The sequence below is a fragment of the Sturnira hondurensis genome, unplaced genomic scaffold, assembly GCF_014824575.4.
Source record: "Sturnira hondurensis isolate 20B ecotype Veracruz unplaced genomic scaffold, ASM1482457v3 Scaffold0014384, whole genome shotgun sequence".
In the NCBI taxonomy this organism is placed as follows: Eukaryota; Metazoa; Chordata; class Mammalia; order Chiroptera; family Phyllostomidae; genus Sturnira; species Sturnira hondurensis.
The window spans coordinates 29544683-29571264 of NW_028087015.1; the positions used below are offsets into that span (position 1 = coordinate 29544683).

At 41.4% G+C, this 26582-nt stretch overlaps 1 protein-coding gene across 8 annotated transcripts in view; it reads right to left on the bottom strand.

Moving 5' to 3' along the window:
* The window catches only part of GRIP1 (glutamate receptor interacting protein 1), a 666005-nt gene that overhangs the window by 58792 nt on the left and 580631 nt on the right, over positions 1–26582 (bottom strand). For all 8 annotated transcript variants that reach the window (XM_037063095.1, XM_037063099.1, XM_037063097.1 and 5 more), the window contains 3 exons: positions 21080–21266; positions 20355–20500; positions 5935–6015 (listed from right to left, as the gene is read on the bottom strand). In XM_037063095.1, coding sequence (XP_036918990.1) covers positions 5935–6015; positions 20355–20500; positions 21080–21266 — 414 coding nt within the window. The remainder of the gene's footprint in view (positions 1–5934; positions 6016–20354; positions 20501–21079; positions 21267–26582) is intronic.

A 26582-nucleotide genomic window follows, 5' to 3' on the forward strand; every position in this document is an offset into this window, starting at 1 on the left:
ATCACAAATGGGTGCTGGATTTTATCAAATGTTGTTTCTGCTTGTATTGATATGACCATGTGGTTTTTATCCTTCACTGTGTTTATGGGGTGAATCACATTTATTGATTTACAAATGCTGTACCAACCTTGCATTCATGGAATAAATCCCACTTGATCATAGTGTATGATCTTTTTGAGGTATTGCTGTATTTGGTTTGCTAATGTTTTGTTGAGGATTTTAGCATCCATGTTCATCAGGGATATTGGCTTGTAATTTTTATCTGGTTTTTGGAATAAGGATAATGCTGGCCTTGTAAAATGAGTTTGAGAGCCTTCCCTCCTCTTGAATTTTATGAAATAGTTTGAGGAGAGGTGTCAGTTCTTGGAATGTTTGGTAAAATTCACTTATGAAGTGATCAGGTCCAGGACTTTTGCCTGTTGAGAGATTTTTGATTACTACTCTAATTTCACTAGGTGTAATCTGTCTATTCAGATTCTCTGATTCCGCCTTATCTAGTTTTGGAAGATTTTAGGTAGCCAGGAAGTTATTCATTTCATCCAGGTTGTCCAGTTTGTTGGCATATAGTTGCCCACAATATTTTCTTACAATTTTTATATTTCTTTGGTGTCAGTTATTATTTCTCCCCTTTCATATCTGATTTTATTTATTTGGGTCCTTTCTCTTTTTTTCTGATGAGTCTGTTTAAAAGGTTTGTCAGTCTCACGTATCTTTTCAAAGAACCAGCTCTTGGATTCATTGATCCTTTGTATTATTTCTTTGGACTCTATTTTGTTTATTTCTGCTCTGATCTTTATTATTTCCTTCCATCTACTCATTTTCAACATTGTTGTTCTTTTTCAAGTACCTTGAAGTGTAAAGTTAGATTACTTATTTGAACTTTTCCTTGTGTTTTTTGAGATAGGCCTGTAATGCTAAGAATTTCCCTCTTAGGATTGCTTCTTCTGTGTCCCGTGAATTTTCAGATATTGTGTCCTCATTTTCATGTGTTTCAAGGTATATTTTGATTTCTTCCTTGATCTTGTTGTGGGCCCATTAATGCATTGTCTAACAAGATGTTATTTAGCTGTCATGTCTGTGGGTTTTTCAGTATTCTTCTTCTGATTGATTGCTAGTTTCATAGTATTATGGTCAGTGAAAATGCTTAATAATGATTTCAGACTTCTTAAATTTCCTGAGACTTGTTTTGTGTTCTAACATGTACTCTATCCTAGAAAACATTCCATGTGTACTTAAAAAGTGGGTATATTCTGCTGTTTTGTGGTAAAATAGTCTGAAGAATCAATTGAATCCATTTGCTCTAATGTGTCACTTAAGACTGCTGTTTCCTTGCTGATTTTCTGTCTGGAAGATCTATTCAGTCAATGGTTTGTTAAAATCCCCAACTATAAATGTATTTTTGTTGATTTCTCTATGTTCATCAAAATATACTTTACATATTTAGTTGCTCTTATGTTGGGTGCATAAATGTTTACTAAGGTTAAATCATCCTGTTGGATATTTCCCTTTATCATTATCTAGTGTCCTTCTTCGTCTCTTACTATAGCCTTGGATTTAAAGTCTATTTTGTCAGACATAAGTACTGCTGCCCCAGCTTTATTTTCATTTCTATTTTCGTGAAATATCTTTTTCTATTCCTTTATTTTAGTGTGTGCATATCTTTCCATCTGAGATGGGTCTCTTGGAGGCAGCATTTATATGAATGGGTCTTGTTTTCTTATCCATTCAGCTACCCTATGTCTTTTGGTTGGAGAATTTAAGCCACTTACATTTAAGGTGATTGTAGATACATATGTAGTGCCATTTTATTGTTAGACTGTTTTCCTCTGTTTTTCTTCTTTCTCTCCTCCTGTTCCTCCCCCTCCTTAAAGTGAGCCCTTTAACATTTGTTTAAGTGCTGGTTTGCTGTTAACAAACACCTTTATCTTCGGTGTTAACAAACTCCTCCAGCTTTTTCTTGTCTTGGGAAGCTCCTTATATCTCCAATTTTAAATGATAACCTTGCTAAGTAAAGTAGCCTTGGTTGTAGATCTCTGCTTTTCATCACTTTGAATATTTAACGCCACTCTGTGGAGTAATCAAATGACAGTCTTATTGGTGCTCCATTGTAGGTAACTACCTGTTTTTCTCTTGCAGCTTTTAGGATTGTTTTTAAGCCTTGTCATTTTAATTATGATAGGTCTCAGTTAGGCCTCTCTGGGTCCAACCTGTTTGGGACTCTCTGAGCCTCCTCAGATAGTTCCCCCCAAAAAAGACAGACAAAGAGGTCCTTTTCCTTCACCAACTTAGGGAAGCTTTCAGAGAGATTATTTCTTCAGAGAGATTCTCGATCCCTTGCTCGTTCTCTTCTCCTATTGGTATTCTTATGATGCAGATGTTGTTATGCTTCATGTTGTCCAAAATGTTTCTTAAGCTCTCCTCATTTTGTAATATTCTTTTTTCTTTTTGCTAATTGTTTTTTTCCTACCTAGTCTTCCAAATCACTGATTTGATCCTTGGCTTCATCTAACCTACTGTTCATTTCTTCCAGTGAATTATTTATTTCAGATATTACATTCTTTATATCTGACTAGTCCTTTTTTATGGTTTCCAGGTCTTTTTTTCATGCTGTTGAGTATCCTTATAATCATTACTCTAAACTCTCTATCTGATAAATTGCTTGCCTCCATTTCATCTAGCTCTTCTTCTGGAGACTTCTCTTGTTCTTTCATTTTGGGAGTATTCTTTGTCTTCCCATTTTGGCTGCCTCTTTGTATTTCCTGCCTTAGTTGTTAAACTAATCAGTTGGAAAGATGATCTCAGATGTTAAACCTCTCAGGTTGTTATCTGTAGCCTGGCTTAAGCTCCACAGGGTGGAGCAGAGTAATTCTTGTGGGTGGGGCTATTGCTTCCCCTCAGGCTGAAGTCAGGTGGAGAGGAGTCTACCTGAGAAAGATGGTTCCTGCAGGATGGGGAATGACTCAGCACAGGGATCCTGGCTGCTGCTCCTTTTGTCTCTTCCCAGAGTCACCACCCCCAGACTCTCCTGGAGCCTCTCTAGTCCACTCTGCCCTCCCTCTGCCGGAGCCCAGGGTAAGTGGCTGCAAATGAAATTTTGTGCATTGGCCCTTTAAGAGGCTCTCTGCATCTCTGGCCTGGCCATCTCTCCCTGGCAGACAGAAACCCTACTGCTTTTCACAGCTGGATGTTATCTGGGTTCCTTTCCAACTCTGATGCTGTAGGCTCAGGAGCCCAGGTTGGAGGTTACACTTCTCAGGGGGAACTCCCCAGCTGCTGAAATACCCCAACAGAACTTCAGCTGCGGCCCGAGGGAGCCCAGGCATCCCTCTCATACCTCCTCCACACTCCCTACCAGTCTTGTTATGGTGAGGTGGTTTCTTTGTCTGTCCTTGGTTTTAGGGCTTCTCTCCAACTAGTGTTCATTTGGTTATTCAGGATGATTTCTCTACAATTTAGTTGTAATTCAGATTGGTCCTGGGAGGAGGTTAGTGTAACTTCCACGTACTCCTCCACCATCTTGGATGACCAATAAATACAGATTAAATGAGCACCTTGTATGTGACAGGAGCTGTGCTAGGCCCCCAAAGTTCACATATCATAACAATGAAAATAGTTTCTGGCATTTTTTTTTCTTTCAGCAAATTCTGTTTCTGCAACTGGCAAAATAGAAGCATTTTCCACAGGGAGGCACAAACTCTGTATGGTGATGATTAGTCGTGTAAATGGAGCTGTCGCTCTAGAAGGGCCGACGAACAGGTGAGACAAGCTTCTTTTCTCTTTCCCAGAACAGCATTGCACCTGTCGTTTCCACGAGTTACTTCAGATCGTTGCTGGCTAAACTCAGGCCATGCTTGTGGGGGGTGGGTTGGGTAGTTTCCATTATTGGTATTAAAATCAGTTTTAAAAGTAATACTTAGTGCATATATATATCATTATTATATAATATGATTTTAAGTAGTTCTTTATGTGAAGAAAATATTTTGTAGCACACATAATTATACCTTAAACAAACCGAATATACAAATGTCAACTTAAGTAATAATATGTGGCAGGATTAGTTTTCAAATGAATATTTTCTTCTGTAGTTAAATTATATGTTAAATATATCAATTGCAAGAATAAGAACACAAAAAGACCTTTCCCCTAATTAAAATTTGAGAGTAAATAACTGGCAAAATGTGTAGCAACAGAAACTTCCGAAGAAGCACCTCCAGCATGTACACCAGCAGGAAGCATTTCCCAGGCAGGCGGGGTGTTCTCCAACACGAGCACAGGGCCTAAGCATGGTGGGCACTCACAATGTAGTTATTTAATGGAGACAAAAAGAAGAAAGTGGAATGGAAGAAAGAATGGAGTGGAAGGAAGGCAGGGCCTCTATATGCAGCCAGCAGGATATGCACTATGCAATCCAAGAGGTACCAGTATCACAAACAATTCTGATGAAATAAATGAATAGAATGGAGTAAATGGAATAAATCATAGCAGGCTTAAAGTTATATGGAGGTTGCAGAATCTATCTTTAACTCCAAATATTTTTAAAATAGTAAGTTCTAATGAGTTCTTTCTTAATTCCAGTAACCACGGCTGTTGAGAGAATAATGGCATACCATCTTCGCTTCATAATGAACAAATTGAGAGGTTAAGTGAACCAGCTAATGGCACCCATGACTTTTGTAGCACCTAGAATACAAAATCTCATTTCTTCTTTCTGCTACTGTACAGAGGCACATCAGACACTTCAGCCCTACTTTCCTCCTGGTAAGTCACCCTGGGGTTTGGGAGGGAGTGACTTACAGGCTCTCTCTCTCTCTCTTACATATGGCTTCTTCTTCCTAACATTTATTTTGTATTGTAGTTCCACTGCTTTTACTGTTGTACTAGTGCATGTGATTTATTAGTTATAAATCAAATTTCATTTTCAGTGTTAAATTCATATGGTCAGCGTCGAATTGGACAGCCTCCATTTCATACTGCCCAGTTGAGCTCTCTTCATTTTTGCCATAACTGCTATGCAACAGAGTGTAGTGAGGCGTGTTTATGGAGCCTCATCACTCTTTCTTGAAGGGACCACCCCTTGGTGAGTGAGTGCTCTCTTAATTGCCTCCATGCACTGGTTACATGCATTGCCTCCATGCCTGCTTTGGTCTTTAGGCATTAATCATTTGCTTCATTTTCTGGGGGGCATTTATGGGTAAACTTAGGTTATGGATATTAAAAGCAAAAAACCCCTCAATTTCCATTCTATACAACTCCATTGGGGCTGAAATTTTCAAAGTTCTTTTACTCAGAGCAGTTCTAAATCTAGAACCTGGTGAAAGGAGTGAATTAAACACATTTATATGTTTTGCTTTTCTTTTTGGTTTGGTTACCCAGACACGTTGTACCATCGAGGAATTTGGGAAGTTGCTATAGGAAGGACATTGTTTTAGTCTTGCAAAATAGATTTTAGATGCATGGTGGCCAGATGGAAAAAGGGTTTTAACTGTAAATAAATATACTTTTTTGTTAGTTAAATATATTATTGTGAAAACTTAATCCATAATACATTGAAATCTATAGAATCTATATGCATTTATATGCTCATCTAATTATTCATGGAGGGTGGCAAGAGACACATTTATTGAGCCCTTATTTATTACTTGCCAAGGAATATGCTAGGTATGTAAATATGTTATTTAATATAACTCTATCTTTTGTAGATATCACTTCCATATTACTAATGAAGAAACATAGATTAGAGAGCATTTAAGTAACTTACTGCATTCACACAGCTTGTAAGTGCTAGAGATGTGATTAGCTTCACAGTTTTGTATCATCACACAGAAATTTGGCAATGACACTGAAAATATTTGCCACACCTGCAAACCATTTGTCAATATAATTTTCTCATGTACCTTAAAATACTACATTTTAAAAGAAATCATTTCTACTTACAACTTATGGTTATTCCAAGTTCCACATTGTGCTTTTTGGGGAGCTTTACATGAAATGTTCCACTACTTGGGATGACAGACTCTGTAATTTCAAAACAAAAAAGAATGTGTTCATAGAAGATCAGGAAGAACGAAGCACCCACCAATGACAATGCACCGTCTGCAGTTAACGCTGTAGAACTGAAGTTCAGTGAATGAACGCCTGTAAAATCCTGGTGAACCAAGCTCCTGGTGAAAAATATACATCCTATCCACAGCAATTGTGCATAATTCATGGCAACAGTGGAGCTCACTATTCCTGAAGTGCCATTAGGGAACATGTGCAGCACATTTACCTGGGATGTAAGTTAAAAATACGGGTTCCTGAATCACCCCAGATCTACAGGATTGGATTCTCTGAAGATGAAACCTTGAGGTCTGCCTCTGAAACATATTCTTCAGGCGATTCTTAGCCATAGCAAAGTTTAGGAATCACAGGCCTGATTTTATTATTTTTCCCCCAACTATATTTTCTAAAAGTTTGCTTTTAGCAATTCTTTTTTTTAATCCTTGCATGGAGGTACTAGGGAGAACAGATTCTAGGAAAGATTTCAATTTGGTGTAATGGTTGTTGATTTGGGAGGAGAGAGGAGGGAGGTGCCTTCATTTGTAATGTACACACTGCAAAATACATATAAAGAGCAAAAGTAGGAGTGATATTTGAAACATTGCAACAACAATGGTACTGCCCATAACCAACCAGGTTGGATACTGACCACAGTTGGGAATGCAGTTGGCCCCCAGCGCACCAATGGTCACCCTTTAGTTTCTGGGTCATGGGGTGTTAGACATGGTCCCAGAGGGGGCATAAGGAGAGGTGACACTGGAACAGGGGGAAGGTGGGCTTAGATATTGCCCACTGATATAGAAGTGAGCTAACACTGTAGTAACACAGACAGAACCAGGATGCCGTGGCTGAATCACAACCTTGGGTAGAGCTAAGTTGATTTTATCAGAGGTGGACTAGTATTTTAGAAAGGAAAAAATTGCTACATATTCTTTTTTTTCTATTTCCCTTTCTGAGAACATACCCTTTGCCTTTTCTTTTTTAAAATTATATTTTATTGATTATGCTGTTCCAGTTGTGCTGATTTTTCCCCCTTTGCCCCCCCCCCCCACCCAGCACCCCACACTCCCTCAGGCCACATGCCCACTGTTGCTCATGTCATGTCCACGATCATGTGTAAAAGCTCTTTGGCTATTCCATTTCCTATACAGTACTGCATGTCCCACGGCTGTTCTGTAACTATCTATTTGTACTTCTTAATCTCCTCACCTCCTCACCCATCCTCCTCCCCTACAAGCTGGCAAACATCAATATGTTCTCCATATCCATGATTCTCCCTCTGTTCTTCCTGTTTGCTTGGTTTGTTTTTTAGATTGGATTGTTGATAGATACGTATTTATTTCATACAATAATGGTTTGGTGATGATGAACTCCTTCAGCTTTTTCTTGAATGGGAAGCACTTTATCTGCCTTTTGATTCTAAGTGATAGCTTTGCTGGGTAGAGCAATCTTGGCTGTAGGTCCCTGCTTTTCATAACTTTGAGTATTTATTACCAATCCCTTCTAGTCTGCAAAGTTTCTTTGAGAAATAAGCCGACAGTCTTATGGGAACTCCCCTGTAGGTAAGTAACTTCTTTCCTCTTGCTGCTTTTAAGATTCTCTGTCTTTAACCTTTGACACTTTAATTACGATGTGTCTTGGACTGGGCCTCTTTGTGTCCATCTTGTTTGGGACTCTCTGTGCTTCTTCCTCTTGCAAGTCTATTTCCTTCACCAAATTAGGTAAGTTTTCTTTCACTGTTTTTTTTCAAATAGATTTCCAATTTCTTGCTTTTTCTCTTCTCCTTCTGGCACCCCTATCATGCAAATGTTGGACCTCTTGAAGTTGTCCCAGGGGCTGCTTATACTATCCTCATTTTTTTAGTTCTTTTTTTCTTCTTGTTGTTCTGATTGGTTGTTTTTTGCTTCCTTATGTTCCAAATCATTTATTTGATCTTAGCTTCATCCATTCTACTGTTGTTTCCCTCTAAATTGTTCTTTATTTCAATTAGTGTATCCTTCATTTCTGACTGGATCTCTTTTATGCTGTGGATGTCCTCACGAAGTTCCTTGAGCATCCTTATAAGCAGTGTTTTGAACTCTGCATCTGATAGATTGCTTATCTCTATTTTGTTTAGTGCTTTTTCTGGAGTTTTGATTTGTTCTTTCATTTGGGCCATGTTTCTTTCTCTCCTCATTCTATCAGTTTCCCTGTGCTTGTTTCTAAGTATTAGGTAGAGCTGCTTTGGTAGTTCTGTGTCTTTGTAGTGTGGCCTAATGTACTAGGCATCCTGTTGGATCCAGTGGCACAGCCTCCCTTATCACCCAAGCTGGGTACTTGAGGTGCACCCTTCATGTGGCCTGAGTACCTCTTCTTCTTGAAGTTGAGTTGTGGTTGCTGTTGGCAGATCAATGGGAGGGATTTACCCAGGCCATTCAGCTGCAAGGATTGGCTGTGACCACTGACTACCAACCTCTGCCCTCTGTGGAGGATCAACTATGCAGGGGCAGGTGGTGGTGCTCCAACATGGATTCTAGCTGTCCACTGGGTGTGCTGGCCCTGAGGTTTCCTGGGTGGTGCAGGGCAAGGTCAACCCCCACCTGTGTTTTCCCAGGGCTCCCTGCCTGAGCTACAGAGCAATCTGAGATGGCTGCTACTCATGCTGGGCTTGGAGATTCCCAGGCAAAACCAAGCTGTGAATCTAGGCTGGCTGCTGCTAGTGGCAGGCCTGTGGCTCACTGAGGGCAGCTGTTGCTTGTTTGGTAGGATATAAGAAGTCGTAAAGCAGGAGCCAAGACCAGCCATTCATATGGAAAAGCAGGATAGGCCCATAAATTGGATGGGGCAGAGTCTCTGGGGATCTCCAAGGCAGGTCAAACAGTGTTAGCCAGGTTGATGGAGTCTCAGATATGGCACCAGCTTACCAGCTCTGTGGGGGGAGGGCTTAGAAAAGGGACTCTTGCCTCTGCTCACCTTGATGCCAGACTTCGGTTTCTCCCTGTATGCCACTGGTGCCTTCCAAGTTCCTACCCTAGTGCTGGAGCTCAGAGGGAGTAAGTCTGAGCAGGCGAGTCTATGTGTGGGTTCTTTAAGAGGAACTGCTCGGGGCTCCATGTTTCTTCCACTGACTTAATCCCTACTGATTTGAAGCCAGAAGTTGTGGTGACTTATCTTCCTGACACTGGGACCTTGGGCAAAGGGCCTGGTGTGGGACCAACCAGTTCCAAGTCTGTGCTCCTCCTACCAGTCTGGATGGATGTGGTTTTTTAAAATTCTGTAGTTGTCAGACTTCCATTCCACTAGATTTGTGATGGGTGAGTCACGGTTGTTCTGTATTTTAGTTGTAACTTGCATGTGGTTGTGAAGAGGTGAGCCACATCTGCCTACGTCACCATCTTGACCAGAAGTCCCCACTCTACATTCTTAACTGTACTCACTCTCCTTAAGACTCCTTTAACAGTCTGCAAAACCTTCAACTAGAGATAAGATTGAAATAGAAATATCCTCTGAAGAGATAACATCTATTCACCCTAAATTGCTAGTCACTATAATCGCTTCTTGAAGGTTTTGGGCAGGGTTGGAAAGGAGTTGCCAGAAACAAGGGAGACTTTAGCATAAAGGGGTTATGCAGGACGCATGAGCTAAACTGGCTTTTACTGGTTGATTTCGCTCAAGGCCAGCCCCACAACCTGCCCAAAGGAATTAACAACAGTGGCTGATGTGAGACCTATTAGGCTCAGTCCTCTGGTCCAACTTGTTAATCACATGTTTGCTACTTTGCGTCCCTGCAAAGCAGGGTGAAAGTTGGGATGGCCTCACAGAAACAGTTAGAACACTCCCTTCCTTGTTCTGCCTTTACTTGTTCTTCCTGGTCTTTTGTACTTTTCTGTGAGAAATTGGGGCAGTAAACTTTTTACAAGACCTGAATCTGATCTTCCAACCCAGAAGATTCTCCATTGACTATTCAAATGGGGGGCATGATAAAACTTTGATTTTTCTGGGCCCTCCACCTGTAATGCTACCTATAAAAAATTCCTAATACCCCTAGGCTAGGCTCTGCTTCCAGTTTTTACTCTGATGGAGTGAGGGCATCTGTTGCCTTCATCTACTTCTTCCCACTCTTCTGAATTCTCCATTCCTGGCAGGTATGGTCCAGTGAGGGTCGTAGACAGAGAGATGCCAACTTTGGCTTTGCTACTGTCCTCAGCTAACACTCTGATGTGCCAAGAAGGCTATTTATTTCTTTGTTCGGTTGTTTATTTCTTTAGAATGTGTACCCTCCTCAATTCCCAGTAGGGTTTGTGCTAGATAACTTATTTATACCCTCCAGTAGATTTTTAAAAGCCCGGCTAAGTTTGATGTATTGGAGTAGGAAGAGAAAAATGAGGCAAGTAAAAAACACAGAAGTGTGCTTTTTTTTTTCTTATTTCGGGTGCTTCAAGTATCATAAATATTCACTTCCAAAATAGTTCTCAATTCCATGCCTTCCCTCCACCTCTTTCCTGAGACCTCTCCATTCCCTTATTCCAGGAAAGTTAACTGTCACCTTCTTCCCACTTTCAAAAGGACAGTTTAAGATTTTGCAATGAGCCCGCAGACTGGGGGCAGAGATGGCACCAGGAAGGGGCCCCACTTTCCCCAACAGCCCGTGTGCACACAGAGGGGAGGAAGAAACAAGCACAGATGAGGAGAGAGCAGAAGGTCCTGGGGAGAACCTGTACGCAGCCGGACAGTCTTTGATGTCTGGTTCCAGCACTTCCTGGGGCTCCTGCTCCAGGGCTGTGAAACACCTGCGTGTTTCTGGTGAAGGCCTCTTTTCCATCTGAACTAGCTTGAGTACACTTTTGTTGCTGGAAATGGAAAGATCTCTGATGAACCATTAATCAAGTAAAGGAAATGGGATGGGGCTAAACAGAAAGGCCCCACACAAGTGTTCACGGGTGTAGCAGGAATAAATTATTTGATTACTTGGATAAAGCATGCACGTGTTCCTAAGTAAATGCATAAGAAGCTACCGAGAAATCAACGGCTGTCCCATTTATGGAGCTCATTTCATGTATGTTAGTTTTATCTGTTTTAAGAAAATGTTCTCTGTGAAAGGGGAGGGGAGCCTGTCGTGTGCTGGTGTATGTATATATGTATCCATGTAAGTACATAACATCTTGCCCACAATACTATGCTTATACAAGTGAGGTCCTGAATCCTAAGGGCTAGAAAACACTGATATGGAATAGTTACTATAGCAACATTTTGCTTTTATAAATTTTTAATGCAAGGAACTTTGACCAAGATTAACATTGTTAATGACACTGGAGGAGATATTATCACTTCCTGGGAAACAGTAATGGATCACTTTTGACTACATAAGATTTGAAATATTCATAATGATGAACAAATATCAACAAATAAATCTCTTTGATCAATCTGAGTGTTCATTTTAATCTTTATATGCCAAAATGATTTATTTTATATTTGGTATTTTTTTTCTCTACAATTACTTGGTGGTTAAAGGCACATTTAATTTGTTTTTTTTTTTTAAAGAAATACCAGTAAAGAGAAAAAAAGATCCAATATTTGGAGAAACAATAGGTTTAGAATAAGTAAATAGAACATTTATTTTCTTGGATTCCCATGTGATTATTTTCACTTCCCTGGTTTTGGTTTATTTTTTGCTAATACTATAATTAAAAACACATTCGGGTAACCAAAGACTTCCTTCCTTCCAGCTGGTCTGCTTTTTCTGCCCGAGGCATTCATTGTTGGCATAGTAAAATAATCATAATTCATCAGCCTGGATGCCCTTGTGGGATTTGAAAAAAAGTAACGATTCTCAGGGGGATGAATGTAAATGCTCAGCTCCTGTCCACTCAGAGAAAAGCACTGGGAACACCAGTCAGGACAGCAAACAGCATTCAATAGGATTTTCTCTGGGATGTCTTTGCAGAACAAAGCTATGGTTTTTCCAACAAAAAAACTTCAGAGGAAAGTAGAAATGACAAGTATTCACGATATTGTAGATTGGTATTTTATTATATTTTATTATTATTTTTTCAATGTGACATAATTTTTGTCATTCTGTCTTTTTAAAAAAAAATATTTTATTGATTATGCTATTACAATTGTCCCATTTCTCTCTTCATTCCCCTCCGCCCTGCACACCCCTCCCCCACCATTCCCCCCCCTTTAGTTTATGTCCATGTGTCACAGTTCTTTAGCTTCTACATTTCCCATACTATTCTTGCCCTCCCTGTCTATTTTCTACCTACCATCTATGCTACTTATTCTCTGTACTTCCCCCCCAGCCCCCCGTTTCCTCCTCCCACTCCCGTTACTAACCCTCCATGTGATCTCCATTTCTGTGGTTCTGTTACTGTTTTAGTTGTTTGCTTAGTTTGCTTTTGTTTTAGGGGTGGTTGTTAATAACTGTGAGTTTGCCATTTTTTTACTGTTCATATTTTTATCTTCTTTTTCTTAGATAAAATTTCTTTATCTAAGAAACATTTTCTTTAATATTTCATATATTAAGGACTTGTTGATGATGAAGTCCTTAAACTTGACCTTATCTGGGAAGCACTTTATCTGTCCTTCTATTCTAAATGAAAGCTTTGCTGGATAAAGCAATCTTGGATGTAGGTCCTTGCCTTTCATGACTTGGAATAGTTCTTTCCAGCTCCTTCTTGCCTGTAAGGTCTCTTTTGAGAAATCAGCTGACAGTCTGATGGGAACTCCTTTGTAAGTGACTGTCTCCTTATGTCTTGCTGCTTCTAGGATTCTCTCCTTCATTTTAATTTTGGGTAATGTAATTATGATGTGTCTTGGTGTGTTCCTCCTTGGGTCCAACTTCTTTGGGACTCTCTGAGGTTCCTGGACTTCCTGGAAGTCTATTTCCTTTTCCAGATTGGGGAAGTTCTCCTTTATTATTTGTTCAAATAAGTTTTCCATTTGCTCTTTTGCTTTCCCTTCTGGTACCCCTATAATTCGGATGTTGGAACATTTAAAGATGTCCTGGAGGTTCCTAAGCCTCTCTTCATTTTTTTTTAAATTCTTGTTTCTTAATTCTTTTGTATTTGGTTGTTTTTTTCTTCTCTCTGGTCCCCTCCATTGATTTGAGTCCCAGTTTTCTTCCCATTACTATTGGTTCCCCGTGCATACTGCTTCATTTCCCTTAGTGTAGCCTTCATTTTTTCATCTAATTTGTGACCAAAATCAACCAGTCCTGTGAGCATCCTGATCACCAGTGCTTTGAATTGTGCATCTGATAGATTGGCTATCTCTTGGTCGCTTAGTTGTGTTTGCTCTAGAGCTTTGATCAGTTGTTCCGTTTGAGCTATTTTTTTTGTCTTATCGCACCTGTTACATAGTGAGGGGTGGAGCCTTAAGTGTTCACCAGGTGTTCACACTGTGCCTCTTCACACAATCAAAATTAAGGACAACAAAAATTTAGGGGGAAAAAAAACAATCCAGTTGCTGGGTTGTGATGCTGTATGTGGGGGCGGGGTTTGAAAGGGAACAATGGTGCATGCTCTGCTCTCTCTTGAATTTCAGTGCCTTCTGCTGCTTCCCACAAGCAAATTGGGCCCTTCTGGTGCTGGTTCCCAGGTGGGTGGGCTTGTGTATGTTCTAGGACTCTGTGGGTCTCTCCAACAAAGTCTCCTGTGAGGCTTAGGACCTCACAGGCACCTCAACCCCCCCACAAGTGTTTTCAATTGGTGCTTTTAGGCTTTATTTCCTGTTGCCGGGGCCCTGGGTTGCGCTGTCTGTCTTGCTGACCGTTTTTGCCTCGTTTATCTGTGTGCAAGTGTGTCAGTCCGCTGCCTTGTGCACCTCACTGGGTCTGCCTGTTGTCATCCCATGCCCAGGGTCTGCTGGCTATCACCTGTGCGCCTGGGATCTGCCAACTGCTGCCTGTGTGCCAGGTCTGCCAGACGCCGCCTTTTCCTGCCACGACCCCTTTGCACAGGCTGCTGACTCTGCCCCTCTTACTTGTCTGAATGAATGGTTGTTGGACTTCTGTACAGTTCCATTTTTTGTCAGTTCTGGTTGTTTTTTTTTTTTCCCCTAAATTTTTGTTTTCCTTAATTTTGATTGCGCGAGGAGGCACAGTGTGTCTCCCTACGCCTTCATCTTGGCTGAAAGTCTGAGATTGGTATTTTAAAAGACAATATTGAAAAAAGACAATATGTAAACTGTGCTTATGATTATAGCTTTATAAAGTTGTATATATGATGAAGGAAGGTAAATATAAAAATTCATTAATATTACTACAATGTTGTTTGTATAGTAATACTCATTTACTATAGATTTAAACAAGAGTGTACTCACAGTTCAGATTCTTAGCCCCTCCTTATGTCACCTAAAATGTTTGTAAAATAGAGATAGCTCATTTCCAAAACCCAATAGCTTGGGAATCAATATCTGGGTATAAAATATTTCTGAAGAAGTATTTTGGAAACAGAGGGCTCACATCCAGATAATTAGGAGTGAGTCCAGGAGGACAGAGCAATCTTGAAATAGATCATGTTTAGAGATTTCTTACAAATATTCCATGTTCTCTAATGGCATCTTGGAGAGTTGAGAAACATAATAAAGATTTAGAATAGCGAAGGGGAAAACCAGTGAGAAAAACAACTAGACTCATGTAAAGAGGTTTTCAAGATGGGTGTTGGGCCAATGAGAATCAGAAGCTCTATGATCATAGCAGGTCAGTCTGTGTGGTCCAGCAGGTTTTTGTGAAGAGACATCAGCTGCCAACAAATAAGAGCAGAGACAGTAGATGATTGAATTGAGCCAGAGATTAAGATTGAGCTTTCCAGCAGTTTCTAACAGATTCCAGTGTTGGTAATGACTAACTAGAGTGTTACACTGAGAATTCTGGTGCTGTGTCTGAACTCAGCAGGGAGATACTGGCATCAGTCAGTGATGGCTGCTGTGAGCAGGGGAGAAGGGAATGATAGCATGGGGAACCTATTCTTTTCTGGTCTTCTTCTACGTCATTTCTGTTGATTAGAAATGGGTTATTTCTGGAATAATGGAGGACAGGTGGAGATAATCTGAGGCGCCCTTTTCCTGTTCCTTGGAACAATGTGAGTTTAATAGACATAATTTCTTTTTTTGAAGCTTAAACTTAAGATATTAAAGCATTTAATCAACATGTACGTAAAATATACATATATATTAAGTATGGATTAAGTAAAGAACAAATGTTAAAGATACACATAAAATAAATATGCTTGAATACAACAATACGTAGGTACCGCTTATGAAGAAGGTCAGAATGTGCTGGCCTTTCCACCGTTGGAACATACTGAGTAAACGCTGCTCAGTGTCCTGTGGTGCACAGGATAGGTACCTCCCATCAACAGACAGTGTCAATAGGGCAAGATTCAGAAAGCTAGCTGTTTCAGGCTGGAAACTCTAACATCTCTGAGAAGAGGCAGTGGAATATGTTACGGAAAAAAGGGGTGCAATTCAACAGACCTGGGATCTACTACTCACTTTGCTGTATGACCTTGAGCCCCCCCACCTAAACCCCAGTTCCCTCACTTACAAGTAAATGGAGGTACTGAATTATGAGTCCTTTCATCATTAATGCTCTGTGATTGTAGTGAGGACATTCTGAGGTCGGTGGACAGCCTTCTTTGAAAGCCATGGCTGCACCACCATCTGACTGATCCCTTATAAGGTCCTTCTACTAGATTCTTGCTGGCCCACAGCTAACAGAAAGGTGAGGGTAGCAAATCTAAGTGGGGCCAATTAGATTCTTTCTCTTGGGAATTAGAAATCAGACCTAACTGCTGCTCTCTGGATATTTTACCAAAAATGAAACAGTTACGTACAATTAAATGTCAGAGAAAGTTTGTACAGAGACAAATGAAGCAGATGAGCAGAAACAAGCAGCACCAAAAGACTAGGAGTCCCAGAGAAACAGTGGATATGCAATCATTTTGTCATGTAAATTGAAGTTCCTGATGTGAATCCTTTAGGAGTGCCAACTGAACATCATTCATTTATTCATTTATTCATGCATGCACGCATGCATTCACCAACTACTTGCAGACAGCCTCTTGTATTCCAAGTACTGTTTTGAAGTACATTCATGAACAAAAGGCATAACGTCCCTGACATCTACATTTTTCTACTGGAGAAGAGAAGATAATAAACAAATAAATGTACCACATAACAACAGAGCTTCAGAAGGGTTACGAACCGTAAATCTGGGCAAAGGGATAGAGAGTGACAGATGGTTAGGGAAGGTTTCTCTTAGTAAACCACATTTGAGCAAAACCCTGAATGAAGTGAGCAAGCCATTTAAACATGTTGGGGAAGTGTTGCCCAGGAAGAGGAAACCCCAACTGTGGACATTCTTTGATGGGGTTGTGCTTGGCAAAACAAGAGCAGCTAGTTTGTACCCCCTTACTCATTCCAAGTCCTGCCCTCCTGAGAGATTTCACTGTGTGGACGGTCTTTCCATTACACTGCATTCCCAATTCCCAGTCCTCTGGGTGAATAAGATTTGCTTCAGCAACACATTACCCTTGCTCGACCTTCTCTGAAATCCTAAACTCTAATACACTACTTTGACCTCAATATCAACTTTCTCTTGCTATACACACTTTTCTTGAAGACTCCCAGTTACTTAAGTACCCTCTTTCTTTCCAGTCTATCAGGCTGATCCTTTATTAATTTCCATCCCTCGCCAGCCTAGACTTTTGCAAACACAGGCAGTGTGTGTAATGGTAAGAGGGTGGTCTTGGAGCCAGACTGCCTGGGTTAAAATCCCAGCCCTACCTTTAACTACATGGGTCTCCTGTTTCTGGGGATGTAAGGATAGTAATCTTCTCCATTGTTGTTATAGGACTAAGTGAGCTAATGACACACAGTACTTAGACATGCCACAGAGTAAGCTATTGGTAAATATTATCAGGATCATTTTGATGCTATTACCATAGTTATTCACCTACTCTTCCTGCAACAATTTGAACCTCTGTGACTTAAGTTCTCCTTCTGTTCAACCTTTTTTTGAAATCTCAATCTTTGTCTCAATCTAATCATCTACCATCTCTGCTTTTATTCCCCAGCAGCTGAGGTCTCCTGACAAAATCATGACAAAAACAAACAAACAAACAAGCAAACAATCAAACCCCAACTTGACCATGCAGGTTGGAGCTTCTGAACTCTGCTTGGCCCACCCTCCAGCTTGAAAAACCCCTCCCCATGAGTCTGGTTAATTTTCTCCCTGATTTCCCCATTAGCTATGCTAAACCGTTGCCATTCTTTTCAACTTTCCAACCTGCTGACCCTCTCACTCTTGCTTGATAGTTCTTATAGGGACTTCCTAATCACAGCTAAAAATGTATTTATATTCTCGCATTTTTCTCTTCAGATTCATAGGAGGAGGTCTTCTACTTTCTGTCTTAGACTACTTATCTACCCATGTTCTACATAATTTGCCCTCTCATCCCTCTGGGGACCCAATTTCACCAAATATCTCTTTTTTCCATTCATTTTAAGCCCAAACATGTTCAAATCTCTCCAAGCTTAACAAAGCAGCAAAACAAATTAATACCCCTCTGAACTCTGGATCCCCCTCTATCTGTTGTCCCATTTTCTTTCATCTACAGTTAAATTTTTTGACTTTGCCAAATGTGCCCTGTGACAAACCCGATTCTTGGCTGACAACCACTGATAAAAAGACAAGGCAATATAAAACGGAGCACTGAGTATGTAACTAAATGCTGCAAAGCTCTAAAAAGAGGAGCCCATAGTGTCCTTCAGTCCCTTCTATCCATTCACTGCATTTTTCCTGCCAAACCCTCTTCCAAACACCAATTCCTTGGCAGACAGGGTGCACAGTGTGTCTGCATTCCACCCTTCCCTCAATCACTACAATCTGACGTCTGTCCTCCAGTTCTCTGAAACTACTCTGTACTGTTGGTCTTCCTAATTGCCAAACCCAGTAGACACTTCCTGCCCTATGTTATTTGAATTCTTTACAGCACCTTTACGCTACTGACCATGACTTTTGCCTTGACACTCTTGTTTGGGCTTCCAAAATGCCACCTTTTTTTGGTTCTGCTTGCACTTTCTATAGTAGATCTTCATCGTCTCCTTTGCTAGCATCCCTTCCCTTTAAATCTTACTATTCCTTAGGCAGAATCCCTTCTGTCTGAGACTTTCCCTAGTGGTCTCCTTATTACAATGACTAACAGTCCCTGACTTGGTGGACCCTCCTCAGTCCTTCTCTCCAGCTCAGGACTGATCCTGGCTCCAGGAGGTGCTACCTGCAGTCTCCTGGGAACTTCCTTTTGCATTTCAGTGGCAACACACATTCAGTAAGTCTGCTCTTATCTTTCATCAGTTCTTGCTCTTGTCAATTGACTATGAGGTCCTGGAAGATATTGAACTTTTTTATTTCCTCTTTCAATGATCCAAATATAGGACAGAGCCTAGCACTCAGTAACTTGTGTTCAATAGTTGTCTTTTGAATTAAGAAGTGAGTGTGCTTGTCCTTTTCCCCTAGCTTTGGTAGTGGGCTTACTTGCTCATGTCTAAAATAGAATTTTTGCTATCCCCAAATTTCCACTCTTCAAATCCTCCTCTCAGTTTGACATCAGCATTTACTCAGCTGCTGACACTTATGCCTCACATCCATGATCTTCCCTTTTCTCATCTCCCCTATCTAACACATGAGCAGGTTCTGTTAGCCATGGTCCAATTTTCACTATTTGCCACCATTTCTGGCCAAGCCACCACTATCCCTCACCTGTCCAACTGCCACCACCTCCTCACTGGCTTTTCCACTTCTACTCTGTCTTCTCATCTCAGAAGGCTACCTTGCTCCCCTCCATAAAATGCTCCTTGACTTCAATGCATTTGGAACAGAATCTAAATTCTTTGCCAAAGCCCTTCATTACTGAGACCTTTCCAACCTCCCCCACCCCAACTCTACAGCCAGAGCTGGCTCTCAGCCCCTACTCCCTTATATGCCCTAGCAAAAACCCTTTCTGCTGTTTCTCAAACACACCAAGCTCATTATTCTGGCTCAGATCTTTTACTCTGGCTATTCCCCCCACCTGGGATGCTCTCCTCCCAGGTTCTCACATGGCTGGCGACTTCTCCAGCTTCAAATTTCTGCTCAAATGCCACTCCCTTAATGAATCATCCTATGAAAATAGCTCCCGCACAGTCATTCTCTAACCCCCATTCTGCTTTATTTTCTATTATTGTCTTAATTTATATTTGTTAATTTAAAAAATTAACTTTCTATACAGCTATAATATAATCTTCATTATGACAGGGATTTTTTTTCTCTCCCATCTACAGTTGCACCTCCACTGTATGGAAAAGAAATTGGCCCACAGCAATTACTCAGCCAGTATTTGTAGGAATAATGCAGTCTCCATGTCCAAAGGCATATCTGTACTAACTGGTAAAGGTTATCAGCTCTGTGAGGTACTATTTCACTGTGTGAAGACAACTTTCTTAAGTGGGAACTGGCACCAACCTTTAAAAGCTGCACAAATGTTAGCTACCAACAGACTCCCATCACAACCCAACTCAGGCTCCTCTGGCCCTCTGCTTGACTGGGCTTGTCCTTGTCCCAGTCCTTAGCCTGCTGAGTCATTCTAGCAAGTCTTGCACTAACTCATTTGATCAAGTATACTTCCATCCTTGAATTAAATTCCTCATCCCTCCTCCGTTGCTATCGAGCTCCTTTTAGTAATTCCCATCCAATAGCTCCCTTAGCCTCACCTTGCCTGCTAGCTATAAATTCCTGGCTGTCTTTGCTCTTTTCGGAGTTGAATTCAATCTTTTTCCTATTGCAAGGCTTGATCACTCTTGCAATAGTCTTGAATTAAGTCTTCCTTCTTTTTAACAAGTGTCTGGTCTACTTTCCCTTTAGTACCAGAGACCAAATAGTTACCTATTGGGCTTGTATAAATCCACTCAATGAGTTTTCATTGTTACCCTCCAAACCCCATGTTCTTTGCAGTGGGGAGGGTTAAAGAGAGGCTCTTATTCTCGGTGTGACTGAAGAATACGGTTTCTCTAGCATACAGGAGAAAGTCAGGAAGAATACGGGCCGCAGAGTTTCTTTACCAACTTTATAGTGGCTATTACTTACTTGTTTTGTCACATTTATTCTCGACTGTTCTTGTGGTGACATTTTAATGAATAATGTGACACCAATGCTCACTTTGAAATGACACCCCAAATCTCCTAAACAAAAGCATGTTAGTATATAAAAAATAGCTCCCTTTGTGTCACAGCATCCATATAATTCCCACGCAGTCCACTCCTGACGCTGCAGCTGCCTTGCGGTTCTATGATCATACCTGCAACATCAAACTCGATTTCCAGCGTGACCTTGCTCGTGATCGAAGAGTCTCGGAGGAGCTGACTGGCCTCCTCGAAGGTGCTGTCTTCAGTTGGGATTCCATTAATGGCCATCACTCTGTCTCCAATCTGCAGCACCCCGCATCTGAATTTAGAAGCACATGTTAGAGGTTTTAGATCGGGTAGATAATTATTACCTGAAGTGCCAAATCTGCTTTGTTTGATCCTCGCAAAATGCCATAACCATTGGGTCTTGTTTATTCAATGACGTGGGAATCATGTTAGGTCAAATGGAATGTCTTACACTCTTGCATCTCACAGCTACACATGTGAGCAAGGGAATCTTGAACCATCACAGGAGAGTAATTAATAATTCATGGCATTGTTCTAATCTGATCTGAACCCATATACAGTAATGATGAATGTACATTCCCCCATGGTAGAGAAATTATTAAAGTTCGAATGAAGAGATTTTCTAATAGATTTTTTCCTTTTAATTAATATGGCCTCAAATCCCCAATGGACAAAAATCTGCCAGATAAAGGCATCCATGCTCATTATTCTTCTCAAAACTGATCAAGAACATAAAATTATATTGTCAGAACAGAGAGTTCATTACATCTTGAGTTTCCTGCATTGAGCACTGTCCCATAATTCACTAGCTGTCCAAGGTAGCCAGCTCAGCAATGCAGAGCAGGAAACAGTGCGGTGGAAGGTGTCTCACCTCTCTGCCGGGCTGTCGGCTTCAATATAGGATATCAGAGGTGGAGAGGAGAGTGTCTCAGTGGCAAACACGCTGCCCTGCAGTTGGATCCCAAACCCTGTGACCGGGTCTGCTGTCAGCACAACCTCTGTGGTTTCTGTGTGAACCACCTGCCCAGCCAAGCCCACGGTGCTGGAGGCTAAAGACACTAGAGGAACAAAAACACAGAAAAGAATGACTTCAGGTTGATGCAAGCACCAGGAACACCAGCATTTCTGAAACAGGTCATGTCTCTGAAAAACAGCTCACTGGCAGGTTAGCAAACAGTGTACCTAGGGCTGAACAAGATGCACGAATCTCCCAGTACTGGTCACATTTTGGTCACAATACCAGTGTAGCCTCTTTCCCCTACACACCTCCATGTTAGGGACAGTTGTGGGAACTGTAGGAAGAGGACAGCCCCAAGGCCAGGGCCAGGGTACCTGGGTTCTGGTCCTGGCTCTGCCTCTGAGCAACCAGTGGTAGATGAGTCATTTCTCTTTCCACTCTAGCTATCTGTGTCTAAGCTTCAAGCTTGTGGGAAATGATCTGTCCTCCAGCTTTGAAGACCTTGTGTAAGTCTGAGTCCCAGGGTGGTGGGGAGGTGCTGGTCCTCGACCCTAATTTAGCACTGGGCTGGCATGATGGAGTGGTTTAAATGTGACATTCCTCTTACTCTCAAATTTGGTCTCCTCAGTCCTTGTTTCTTCCCACTAGGTCTCCAACCTACTTCGTCATCTCTTATTTCATTTGTTCCTCTGACACGCTTCTAAGCCCCCAGGGACACATTCTGCCTCGTTCCCATCCCCAGGCCCCATCACGAGCTCGGCTCTGCTCCTGGATGCCTTCCTCTCAGTGCCGCCCACTGGGATCTCTGCCTCCTCTGTTCTCTGTGAGCAAGAGCTCTGTCTGCAGGGCTCTCTGCTGGACTGTCCCTTCCTCCAGAAAGAGCCTTCTGGCCCTTTAATTGAAACCTGATGACATCATGTACCTCAAAATATTCTCCACCCAGAAGGTGTTTTCCTTCACTTTCCTTGCATGGTGCAAAGAGAGAGGAGGGTTTCCAATACTTCTTGCTTTCCATGTGCAGTGCTTTTAAAAAAATCTCAAACCACTCCGATTTATAGCTCCATATTCTGTACTTGGTTCTGCTTTGTCTCATCTTCAAACCCAGTTTTCTACATTTACAAACCCATTTCCTCACTTTCTTCAGGACTTGGCCCTTCATCTCTCTCCTGTGATCTATAGCTTTTCCTTGTCCCAAGCATAGTTGATGCCATGGTCATAATTTTCTAATGGGCTGGATTTATGGTTCTCCAGCTCTCCCAAAGCTGGCAGGTCCACCCGACGCCAGCCCTCTGCCAGCAGAGCCTTGTGCTGCACCCCTTCTCCCTTCAAAATGGGTAGAGCTCCAAGATCTCAGTATCTGAATCCTCTTGTTGATCACATAATCTTATGAGCCATCTCTCCCAGGCCCTATGATCTAATTTTCTGCTCTTTATTACTTCCAGTCCCATTTCCTCTCAACTGTCTCCAAGTATAGTGGTTTTCAAACAGTATGTTTAGCAAGTTCTCCCCTTTTCAAATGAAAGCATATAAGGGATGCCTTTATAGTGCAGATACAAAACAGAGCTGGTGCAGTTGTAGGAATGAGGACCCCTGGGCTTCCTCCTCCCTCATGAGGGAATCTGGAGAATGCAGTCTTTCGTCATTGCCTTCTACCAGCATCAATTCCCTCCACACTCCAGCTGGACCCCTAGTGGCCACTTCATTGATGCATCTGCTAGTATCAGAGATTCTGAAACCCCATGTGTTTTTCTTTCTTTTTTTTCTACTTCTATTTTTAAATATATTTTATTGATTATGCTATTACAGTTGTCTCATTTTCCCCCTTCATTCGTCTCCACCCTGCACACCCCCTCCTCCCACTTCCCCCTTTAGTTCATGTCCATGTGTCACAAGTACTTTAGCTTCTACATTTCCCACACGACTCTTGCCCTCCCCCTGTCTATTTTCTCCCCACCATCTATGCTACTTATTCTCTGTACCTTCTTCCCCCTCTCCTCCTCCCACTCCCCTGCTGCTAACCCTCCATGTGACCTCCATTTCTGTGGTTCTGTTCCTGTTCTAGTTGTTTGCTTAGTTTTTTTCTGTTTTTGTTTTAGGTGTGGTTGTTAATAACTGTGAGTTTGCTGTCCTTTCACTGTTCATATTTTTTATCTTCTTTTTCTTAGATAAGCCCCTTTAACATTTCATAAAATAAGGGCTTGGTGATGATGAACTCCTTCAACTTGACCTATTCTCTGTCCCCTTTGGTAATGCCCAGGTAACTCCACCGCTGTTACTAAGTTGCTTAAGGGTATTAGAGAAAGTCAGGACAGATTCTCATCACCACAGGAGGCCCAGGAATCTTTCCCTTTGTGATGTTTTGGCACCTTATTAGATTACTTACAGGATGTCGCAAACATTTCTACCCTTCCCAGGATCAAACTTGACTCTACTTCATTTCTTACAAGACTAAAAAGATACAACCATTTGACAAGAGTTCCGTAAACAACAGTTTCCACCTTGATTTATCTGTAGCAGTGATTTTCACCCTTTTTCATTTCATGGCACACATAAAATAATCACTAAAAATCTGTGGCATACCAAAAAGTATATTATGATTATTATTTTTTGCTAATCTGACAAAAAATAGGTATAATTTTGATTCATTCACACCAGGTGGCTATGGTTGTGTTGGCTGTTGTTATTTTTTTTATTTGACACTCTAAGGGAAAACAGGTCAGGTAATACATATTTTAAAAGTTCTTGTGGACACCATGCCACGCCAGCATGCCATTTGAGAAATGCTGCTCTGTGTCATCATCTGTTCTGTCTCCTTCATTTCCCTGCTTCCGGAGGATGTATCATTCTCCCCATTCCCAGGCACACTCTTAAGTATTTTTGACACTATTCCTTTCCACTCCTGTGATTTTGGGCCATAAAATCTTTCTTGCTACTTTTTCCAGCTTTCCTACTCACTACCCTCACTTTTCTGACTTCTCTCTCTGATTTGTACTGACGCTAATGACTTAGAGTTTGGCTTCTGCCTTCACCCCTTCCGGAAACTACTCTCACGGATGGCTTCCCAACTGCTGACATCGATGGCCCCGTCTGCCCCAGCCACTCCGCAGCAGCTGGCTTTGGGAACTGTCATTTTCTCTCTGAAATTGCCCTCTTGGTTTCGAAGAAGCCTGGTTCTTTGTTTCTTTTTAGAATTTTTTCATTTTTTGAATTGTACACATTGAAGGTTCTTAATTTTTTATTAAATCATTTTTATTGTTATTCTATGATGGTTGTCCCAATTTCCCCCCTTTGCCCTCCTCTGCCATCCACACCCCCACCAGGTCTTTCCTTTTCTCTTTTTTTTATTGCTCAGGAATAGTGCGACAGCGTGGGTGGAACCGGAGAGCATTGTGCTAAGGGAAATACGCCAGGCAGTGAGCAGAGATTCTCACCTGTAAGTGGAACCCACCCGTTCTTTTTGCTTTTTCTGCACTCCAAACACAGCGCTGTCTGAGGTCCTGTCCTAAGCCTTCTTAACTCGGATTCTTTCCCTCATTCACTCCCAATAAAACATGACCTCTGCCTGTGTCTTCTCAAACTTACCTCTCCAGTAATGAACTTCCTGACTGGATGGATGTCAACCACAATGAGGCCACATGGATTCCTCAAACTCAACATTTTCAGAATGAAGTTAATCATCTTCTCTTTTTCATGGCCACTAATACGTTTACAGTCCTTCAGGCTTGAAATCTGAGTAGTCTTTGACCCACAACTCCCCATTGTTTTCCAACTGAATCAGTTTTGTTTAAATCTCCCTTTTCCTTCTTACTGTCAATGCCTTAATCCAGGCTTTCATTACTTTTTACTTCAATTCAATTTTTGTTTCTGGGTTCTCCCATGCCCAGTGCTGTCTGCATATTATTGCCAGATTAACTTTTTCTTCATAACAAGGCCCCAGTTCATCTTCTTCTCTGCAGGAGAGCCTCAGCAGCGCTGGCGTAGAAGATGAGGCTTTCAGCAAGTGCCCCTGTCCCAGCCAACAAATTGCTGCCCAAGTGGTGTTTCTATAAAGGCCAATCCCCCAGTTTAGAATCTTTTGGGTCCTCTCAGTTTCCCTTTTTCTATAGCACAATGTATTCAAATTATAGTAGCGCACACGGAATGCTTCTGGACTTCCTTTTTTCCTGTCCATCTTGCCTCATATTCTTCTACACTCCTTTTGTGTGCCATTTGTCTTTAGCCCTGTGTTCATACTTCTGTGTCATAATGTACATACTGTGCCCTCTGCCCCTGGAGCCCCTACCCGGTGTTTTCAATGTTCCTTTCCCAGCCTTATCCAGGCAGAATTAGGTATTTACTTCTCTACATTTCCAGATTCTAATACATGGTCCTGTTTCAGCATTTATCAGGTTTATACTTCCCTGCCTATCTCTCAACTTGACCTTCGGTTCTTTAAAGATTGGGACCAGATCTTTTCATCTCTAAAGCCCAGTGCCTCTAACATTCGGTGAATGCTAAATAAACAAACAAACAAATCAGGATCCCATTTTGTGATATCTGCACTTTCCATTTTGGAACCAACATTTCATGTAGATTATGCTAAGAAACTGTAAGTCATTCTTTTGGGACCCAAACTTTTCTGTGATGTAGATCATTCCAGCTCTGCAGCTGATGTGGCAGAGGATGGTGAGGTGGGTCATTCCAGAAGGAATAAGGAAAACTACTTCTAAAGAAGCACCACCACTGTTCTGTCTCAGCAGGACTAACGCTAATGAGATTAACTCAGCCTGCAGTGGGGAGGGAAGGCAGCCTCCAATTCTAAGCTTTTCTAGGTGGTAGCCTACAATTTCCAATACTAAATAAATAAGGAATGACTCACATTTTGGAAAAAAATGCAACTTTCCAGATGTTTACTGGAAAGATTGATTTTGTGATATTTGCATTTTCCATTGGACTATCACATATTTTAACTGAATTTATTGGGCTGACATTGGCTAATACAACTATATACGGTTCAGGGGTACAATTCTATACTACATTATCTGCATAATGTATTGTGTTCACCACCTCACATCAAGTCTCCTTCCAGTCAATGTTTACCCGCCCTTTATTCTCTTCTAGCTCCTCCCACACCTCTGTCTCCCTGGTAATCACCACACTGCTGTGTGTCTCTATGAGTTTTTCAGGGAATTTTTGCTTAATCCCTTCACCTTTTTTCACTAAGCCCCCCAGCCTCCCTCCCCTCCAACAGCTGTCAGTCTCTTCTCTGTATCTGTGAGACTGTTTCTGTTTGATTTGTCAGTGTGTTTTATTCATTAGACTATCTCATTTTCTAGGGTGCCTTTGTTGATGTCAACTGTACTTTGATTTCCCTCCAGATCACTTGTTGTTGTTTTTCTTTAATGATGGCACAAAATCAATGAAAGACACCATTTCC